The following is a 9,263-nucleotide window of genomic DNA, read 5'->3' on the forward strand; positions in this document are numbered from 1 at the left end:
TAAAAAAAAGTTGGCCCTTTAAATTATTATCCCCAAAAAGAAGTCTCAATGCAGATAAATGGTGTCTACTATTACTTTCAAGGGTTTACATCCTTCGAACAACAGAAAAAACCCTCTCTTTTACCCACAAGAGGAGGAATGAATTTATTACTGGGAAGAGAACAAAGACCAGTGTTTTAGGCTGCACTTTAGATGTAAATTATATAGTACAGTCTCTTCACACTCCTGTTGACTTCACTAACATATGTTCTCTTCCTAGCAACAAACTCATTCTTCTTTTAATCTAGTCAATCACCAAATTATTAAATAGAGCAGCGGTTCTCAACCATTTTAGACTTGAGGCACTCTTTATTAGACTTGAGGCACCCCTTGTGATGCTCAAGGCAATCCCTGGAAAATGCCAACTCTTAGTTTTCACTAATTTTTTTTACTGTGGAAAAATAAAAAAGGAATTCTTTTGTTGCAAAGAACTCAAACCACAATAAAGCAGAAGGTTTATTAATACTATGGATTTGTGGCAGAGTACCTTTGGTGCCTGCCACTTTAGCTGGCAGGTGTGGGCTAGCCTTAATGAGGCTAGCACAAGATCCCAGAAGGGCCTTGGGATTGGAGGAGGGGGGCGGAGCAGCCTTCATTTTAACCGAGGTCCTTAGAGCTGGAGCAGCAGTCTGCTGCCAGCAGCCAGAGAGATGCCACCAGCTACGTGGCTGCTTAGGAACACCTTGGAGGTAAGGGCAGGAGCTATGGAGGATGGCAGGAGACTGCTGGCCCTGGGTATGACTGAAAACTGCACCCTGCTGAGGAAGGGCGGCCTGATGGGATGTTCATGGCAGAACAGTCTGCCAGAAATGCCAGGCCAGTTACCTCCCTGGTGAAAGGCAGGTAGGGGCACTTTGAAACCCCAGCCCCCACATCCTGGTGGGTTACCCGGAGGTAGGGACAGGCATGGGGCCAGGCACAAACTAGAGAGGCACCTGAGCCCACAGGATGAAAGACCTCGATGGGCATGCCTGGCCCCATGCCACTGAGAGGCACCTGAGTCCATAGGCTGAAAGACCCTGGGCGGGGCAGGCATGCTTAGGAGAAGCATCTGAGCCCATAGGGTGAAAGAACCTGGTGGCCCCAGTGAGGTGGCAGAAGTAAGCGGAGGCCCGTATAGAGTAGGGTGCACAACGGCAGCCCAAAGTGCTGTGCATGAGAGGGGCCAGCAGCTGAGTTCAGCCCAGAGTACAGCATAAGGCTGTGAGTTACGTAGAGTAAGATCTGTGAGAGGACAGCTTGAAGTGCAGCGTGCTCCCCGGCTGGAGAGTGAGTAGTGAAGCCTAAAGTGCCACGCAGAGTAGGGCCGAGGGGGACCCGAAGTGCTGCATGGAGTAAGGCAGGTTGAGAGTGGTCTAGGAAGTGAACAGTATGTGAAAGGCCTGGTGAGAGCAGGCAGAATACAAGAGGCCCTGTGAGAAGGTAATGTGAAAGACACTCTGTGGAGGACAGATTGTGCGTGTTGTATGTTAGAGGCCCTACAAGGGCCAGAATTTGGCCAAGCTTTAGGCTGGAGCTATTCATCAACTTAGGTTGTCATCTGTGAGGCATAGGACACGATAAGGGGAGGTCGGAGCTGTGTATAACATCCTTATCACTAGGGCGAGCAATAGGCAGCCTCCTGCCTTAGTGACAGCTCTCACAATTATTACCATCAAGGAGTGGCAGGCGAGAAAGGCAGGTGGTTAGCCCAGAGACAGGTGGGTGGACTGACACTGCGACCCAGCCGAGATGGCCCCATCACAGGATTCCTATTTGAAATCTCTGGATTAATCTTGTGAATCATGTTTGGACACTTAACCATGCTAGCATGGTGTGATACCCTGTAGAACCCTCAAAAAGATGTCAAAACACCTCAGTGTGCCATGACATCCTGGCTGTGAATCACTGCAAGAGAGCAATACTTAGCTGTGTTAGTCTGAAGTCAGGCAAAAGGCAGGGTATGGTGACACTCGACAAAGTAGGCTGTAGCCTATGAAAGTTTTCACCTTTCTGAATAAGTTAGGTCTTTAATGTGCTATGCTACCCTGCCTGACTTATTCAATGATAACTTACTCATATTTTACGGTACCACCACTGCTGGAAACAAAGTATAATGATGGCAGAAAGCTTTGACATGCTAGCATAGGCAATATCAGAAATCTTTATATATAAGCCTTTCTATCAGTTTGAATCATCTCCAGTAAGAATTCTTTTTACAAAAAACATCCTGCTGTTTTTCACCCCTATCAAGCAGCATTCCCCCAAAACTGAGCCAATGTAAAATATTTTTAGCTAATTATGGATCTCAAACATTATAGAAGCTTAACTCATGAAAACTGGTTTATAATCTTATGCATGACAGCCTTTGCTTTTAAGCACAAAACTCAATTAATTATTGATCATATTGCAACATGCTGTCTTTACTTACTGGAGAGGTCACAAGGTGAAAGGATGTGATAATTGAAGTTTCTTTTAACTAGGATCCCTGAAATTCGCTGTCCTTGCTCTGGTTTCTTATCTGCCAAAGACCCCATTACCTATTGAAAAGAAAAACAAAACAAAAAAAATCAAAATTGCTTCAAGGAAATCTGAAATTCTAATGGACAAGGGCTAGCTAAAGATGAAATGCAGAATCCTTATAAAAAAAAAAGTCAGAAGATGACACCACCTCGGAAGATCCCAGTAAAGCGAAAGAGTAAACCTTGGCAGCAAGCATTTTTTCCAAAGTGCAACTCAACAGAAAGGTTTAGCCAACAGAGGAAAGAGGTTACATTTTTGACACTTTAGAATCAATAGCTATTATAAATGTGTTTGTATTCATAGACATTAGGGCTGGAAGGGACCTTGGAAGATCCTTGAGTTCAGCCCCCTGCCCCAGGGGCAAGAAGTCAGCTGGGGTCATAGGATCCCAGCAAGAAAAACATCCAGGTCTCTCTTGAAGGCGTTCAAAGTAGGTGCTTGAACCACCTCTGGCGGCAGGCCATTCCAGACCTTGGGGGCTCGGACAGTAAAGAAGTTCTTCCTTATGTCCAGCCTGAAATGGTCTTGTAGGAGTTTATAACCGTGTACCAAACCCCTAGTTTTTCTTTTTTAATATATATGATAGAGATGCATTCCCTTCCCTTCCCCAATTATTTCTGGCTTTTCTTTCTCTCCCTCTATTCCCTATAGACCAGCATAAGTGAGCTCAGACTTAGAATACGCTTTAACATTTTTATTTTGGTAGCAAGTTTTTGGTTTTGGATATCCACTGTTTTATACTGTATTATTATTAGGTTTGTATTAATTCTTACTGTTGTATAATTGTATTATTATCATTTTCATATTGATTTTTATTGTTTCATATAGATATTGTATGGTTTAGGCCTGTGTTTGTAAGTGAACCAGTCATGTCAAGTTTCCATCTTGTGTCCTCTGCCTGGGCATCCTGTGTTGCAACTGTATGAGTCATGTACCCCTCCCATGTAAATTGGTTCCTGGATGAATGAGAGTGATTGGGAATAATTGAAATACAATGGTAGCAGGCCTCTACTGAATGGCCTGTAATGATCAGGCCATCAACTTGCATTGATTCATCCAGGAACCACGGACCTCACCCAGGAACAGAGACAAGAACCCAGCATTTGAAAGACAAAAGACCCTGCAGAACCAGCAACTCTGCCATTGTACCCCACCATTACAGACACCCGAAACTGCAAATCCCTGCATGGACCACACATGCTTAGTACGCCAGGGGCTGACCCTTGCCTGGGCATGCCTCCTGTCACTAGGGTCACACAAGGTCTGCCCCTATAAAAAGGGGCAGTGAAGACAGACCCAGTGGGATGCCCTCTCCATCTGGACCAGCACCATGCCACACCACCTATCCACCCAGAGGACCTGCCAGCGACCGCCACCCCACCCCACCCCAGACAACACCTGCTGGACAAGGACACCTTTCCAGCCAGGATAGGTAGCTATCACCCCCCACCCTCTCTTCAGCCAAGGACTTAGACTCTGCTTCTCTTCCCTAACTGGACTCCAACCCTTCCAAGGAGTCTCTTTCTCCTGCTGCCAGTGTGTGAGAGAATAGAGAATTCTAGAAACACTCAGAGGCTACTAATTCTAATGAATCATCACAGCTGCAGACTAATATTTTAAGTCAGATGGCAACATCATGAGTACTACAAATAAAAGCATGGAAAAATTCTGTTCCAAAACACTGTTTTTGGTCCGTTGTGAGGGAATTTGGTAAATTAAGCAGAGCAAAGTGCCTTCTTAGATGAGTGATGCTTCTTAGTGATGTATTTATACCCAAAAGATTGCAAATAATTTTTCCAACTATTTGTGTAGGTCTAATAAAAGATATCATATTTACCCAATTAATTTTGTCTGCTTTCTTAAATGAGGTTACTCATGCTTTCATGGTTTTTGATCTCTGTTGCAATTTGAGTCCTACCTGCTTTTATGGGTTTTATTGAAAAGGATAAACAAAGAGAGACTTAGGCAAACATCTTGTTAAGCTAATTGCCTGTCAGGAATGAGGGGACGTGGGTGGGGACGGAGCACTGCCACTCACCACCCCGCACTGCTGTCTCCCAGGAGCAGGGGGGAAGGGGAGGGAAGCTTGCTTCACCGTTCCCGGCAGCACCCCGTGCCACCAGGAAGAAGGGCCAGGGAGGGGGGCAGGGGAGGCCAGGGCTGCTGATCTTGCCTCCCCTGCTCTGTTGCCTCCAGGGAGTGAGGTGGGGCAGGATGTTCTCCATCCCTGTCATCAAAGTGGCGCTCTGCTGCATTGCCACCGCCGCCTCCTGTCTGGAACGCTCTTGGAGCACTCTGGTTGTTTCAGTCAGCATTGTGATTGGCTGCCAAGACAACCAATCAGAGTGCGAATAAAGCGTTACAGACAGATGGACTAAGGCTTTTATTATATTAGAATGTATCTAAGCTAGTTAATGACCAAGTTAAAATCACAATTATGACTGAAGCAATAGGCTCAAATTTTTAAATCCTCTAAGTAATACAATAATACTGATATTAAAAGGAATCACTTTAGACTTATCATGGGAGAATTTTTGGAGATAATTTACTTTTAATCCATGTCTTCAATCCATGTTCTAACCATTGCAGTTCACTGACACAGCTGGCAAAGGACATAATGCCTTTTCTTACATACTAAATAAGACACGCACACCTTGTTTTGGGAACGTAGAATGAAGAAAACAAGATCCGTGTCGCCGCCCCCCCCACCCTGGCATGGCCAAATGCTGACTGTGGGGGCCAGGGGAAGCGCTTATTTTTCAGCATCACACCACTTCCCTGGCAGATGGAAGCTAGAGGTCAAACTCTGCCACAGATGTTGCTAAATTGGCAGTAGCTGTGACAGGATTAAGCCTCTAGTTTTTGGCTGAGCAGAAGACTCTCCTCTGCCCTCAACCCTCCTGTCTGTGGGCCAGAAAGGGAGCCAGTGACTGTGGGGGCCAGGGGAAGCGCTTATTTTTCAGCATCACACCACTTCCCTGGCAGATGGAAGCTAGAGGTCAAACTCTGCCACAGATGTTGCTAAATTGGCAGTAGCTGTGACAGGATTAAGCCTCTAGTTTTTGGCTGAGCAGAAGACTCTCCTCTGCCCTCAACCCTCCTGTCTGTGGGCCAGAAAGGGAGCCAGCACCCAGCAGTCACTCCAGTGTCTCCATGCTTCCAGGCCAGCATAGAAATCAGATTCCCCGATTAAGACACATTCCAATTTTAGAAGCCTACGTTTTAAGGAAAATGTTTTGCAAGCAAATACGGTATGCATCTGTAAGTTACGTGTCCACAGGACCTTGGCCATAAATTTGAGTCTGAGACCCCAGTTAAAAGAAGCCACTCAAGAAAGAAAGTCATGTCCCATGTCAGTTTAAGAAAGTTAAGCAATTTGAGGCAGCTTACAGATGTAAAAAAAAAACAAAACAGAGCTTTACTTTAAACTTGGCTCACCCCCGTGCGGAGCCCAGCGCATGCCTAGAAGAGGCTCTGCATTAGTTGGACCTGGCTTGCCAAACGTCTGTATAGAGTACTTTAGCGGGGCTTTTTTGGCACTTTTATCGAAAGCTGATTAAATCAGCATTCAGATAAGAGTGCCTAAAAGCCCCACTGAAGTGCCTGATCTATATAGACGCGGCAGAGTTGGGTCAAACTAGTGCATGGCTTCTTTCGGTAAAGTGTGTTTTTGGGTTTGTTTGTTTGTTTGTTTTTGGGGGGGGGAGGTGGGTCCGGGGGCATTATTTGTTTGTTTTTTTTGTCTCCCCCCCCTCCCCCCACATCTGTCATCAGCCTGAGTGCTCATGGCAAATCCTCAGTTACTACACGGTATCAGTTTGTTATCATCCTTCCACCCTAGTAATACAGAAGCTTTCCATGGACTTCATACAGTGGCGATGGTTAAATCTCACACAATTACTTCTCTTGAAGAAAAAAACAGAAACAAGTAAAACCCTCTGCTTTTTAGACCCAAAGAACTGCCTGACCAATCTGAGGAACAGATTGGTGTTTATTTTTACAAAATTATTAAAATATGCCATTCCCAAAAACACAATACTTGACTAATAACAATTAGAACATGAAGGTGCTACTTTATTAAAGCAAGGGTGAACACAAGAAATGAAGCTGAAGTTCAGATTCTTTGAGGTTAACTCACATATTTATTGTTAGTTATGTATAATCTGAAACCAGGCAGTAGAGGTCTAGTAAGCGTTTCTGATGCACATGGAATCTTTTATCAGTTGGCAGATGAGTCATTCATTAGTAAGACCACACTGGCCAAAGATTTTCACTTCCTCCCTGGATGGCCTGTCCAGGGAAGGGAGGGGTATGTTGCTTTAGAGGATACTGATGACATGAGTGGAGGAAATTATTTCTACCCCCCGCCCCAAGTATCTGTGCTTTATACTGAGCATTTCCCACTTTTTCTGCTTTAGGGGTTACCTATATGGCTTCAAGGTTCACAAAATGTTAAAGATAGTCAATATGATCCAATTTTTTTTGTTTGGGTTTTTTTTTGGGGGGGGGGGGGGGGGGGCAGGGTTGTGTGGGGCTTTTTGTTTTTTTGTTTTTTTGTTGTTTTTTGTTTGGGGGGGGGGGGGGGGGGGGAGAAGGTTGCGTTGGGCTCATGGTGAAAGTTCCATCACCTAGTGACCCTTAATTTCTCCAAGTCAGTTAGATAAACCATACCAGATAATCATTTAGAAATACAAAATAAAGGATACGTGAGCAGTCTTTGCTGAGAACCTTCCGGCTAAGGTAATGTCCGTAAGATCAAGAGAGAAAAAATATCTTACTTCTCCATGCATGCACTCTTTTCACGGTAGTTACTTAAGTGTTCTCAGTATTTGTTAAAAATCATAGGGTTGGAGGGAGTTTCAATGTCATCTGGAAAAGCCCCATAATACAGATGCAAGGTGGGCTATTCCTAAACCATTCCAAACAGACTCCTACTGGCTTCTTCCTGAAAATCTCGGTGAAGGAGATAATACTTCCCTAGAGGGCTTCTTCCATTGTTATGGGGAATATCTTCAGCAGAGAATGCATACAAATAATGCAAGTATGCCTGTAAATGATGCACTACACTGTAATTTAGATCTCAAGATGTAGAAGAATTTGATAAAGCAGGCCCATAGTAGTCTACTGGGAATTGAGACCCACCAAAGTGCCATTCATGTTAACAACTCTAACATCAGATCCATAATGGCTACCCCGTTCCTCATTTTTCAAGACACTTTTCCTTCAGACCTTTTTATTTCATTTTTAAAAGCATTAAGCTCAATTCATCAAATAACATGAGATAATGCTGGTTATATAATAATTTGGGACAAACAACCAAAGCAGTTTTTCTTAAAAGTCCCCTGAACAGATTTTTGGACTTAAAAAAAAAAAATGTTGACAGATGTGTGTTTCTTCAATATGCATCAAGGCTCACAGTTGTTCTTCCTTAGTCCAACATTCATAGATTTTATTTTAATATTACATCAAAGTGTTACTATAGCAGTTCAAAACTCACCGTCCTGCAAAAGCAAGCCTAGCAAACTGGAGATTAACTGTTAAAAATACATTCTGCAAGAACATTCAGATCTCTTGGTTTTAAAGTGGTAAAGCTTTAGCTTTGGCTTTCTTTTGTAGCTTTATCATTGTATTCCAAAATAAAACAGATTAGCCATCATGTATAAAATACCTTCTTCTAGACAATTCTATTTTAACCTATTTCAGCAACATTCTGAATTTCCCAGAAATGGAGACCTTTGAGGACACAGCGACTGACTGAAGATGGCGAGCTTATTTAATCCAGCCAAAATATTATATTTTTCCTGTATGCATCTTTTTGTCAAGAAGGGGGATATACTAATGGCTCCCTACATTAGAAGTGGGACCTGTTATTCTTCCATAAATTTCTCTGACGCTGCTGATTCGCATACTATTTTTTGTTAAGAGATTATGTAGGACTGCTGCCATGAAATGTGTTTCATACGGTATAATGTCAAGATACTGAAAACACTGGCAGACTTATCTGTATCAACATAGATCTTGGCAAAAACAGTGTTTCCATATTATGCTAAAGCACCTGAGAAGCACATAACCCCCATTTGATAAAGGCAGAAATTCTTGGAGAAAAATTATAATTAAAGTGTTAAGAAAATGCTATTTTTTATACCTTGGCAAGTTTTTCTCCTCTGAAGTTTAATGTCACAGCCTCAGTGTTCCTAGGATTGTGAACTTCTATGTGAACTTCATCATTATCCTCATACTCTCGTATCAATGCTGCTTTTAATCTGGCCATTTCGTTCTGCTCACCGTGTACTAAAATCTAGAGGAAATAGAAATAGCTGTACTTAACATGGCTTCTACTTTCAAAATGTGGTAAGGCGAGTAGGCTGCCATTTTACTGCCCATGCATCATGTTTAAGATATATAATTTCATGGGCAGCAATACAGGGAACATCTATTTTTTGCTCCGATATATGTATATATATACACACACATTCTTGAACTGCACACAGGTATTAAGTTGAGGCTTCATGCACAACTTTACAAATATCTCTAGCAAATTTATTTTCCTTTTTTCTGTTGTTAAAGGCTTCTCCATTTTTAAAAAATATTATATATCAGTGCTTCCTTCTTAGCTGCCGCCTCTGGCATTTCAGATTCTACTCCTTATTTTCAAAGCACACCATAATTTCATCCCTACGCATCTCCTGCTTTCTTGCCACCTAATACTTTGCTCACGCTCT

At 43.1% G+C, this 9,263-nt stretch overlaps 1 protein-coding gene across 2 annotated transcripts in view; it reads right to left on the minus strand.

Annotated features, from left to right (window-relative positions):
• The window catches only part of CPSF3 (cleavage and polyadenylation specific factor 3), a 38,945-nt gene that overhangs the window by 9,331 nt on the left and 20,351 nt on the right, over positions 1–9,263 (minus strand). For both annotated transcript variants that reach the window (XM_006018407.3, XM_025197596.1), the window contains 2 exons: positions 8,687–8,839; positions 2,450–2,558 (listed from right to left, as the gene is read on the minus strand). In XM_006018407.3, coding sequence (XP_006018469.1) covers positions 2,450–2,558; positions 8,687–8,839 — 262 coding nt within the window. The remainder of the gene's footprint in view (positions 1–2,449; positions 2,559–8,686; positions 8,840–9,263) is intronic.

The sequence above is a fragment of the Alligator sinensis genome, unplaced genomic scaffold (genome assembly GCF_000455745.1).
Source record: "Alligator sinensis unplaced genomic scaffold, ASM45574v1 scaffold866_2, whole genome shotgun sequence".
NCBI lineage: Eukaryota > Metazoa > Chordata > Crocodylia > Alligatoridae > Alligator > Alligator sinensis.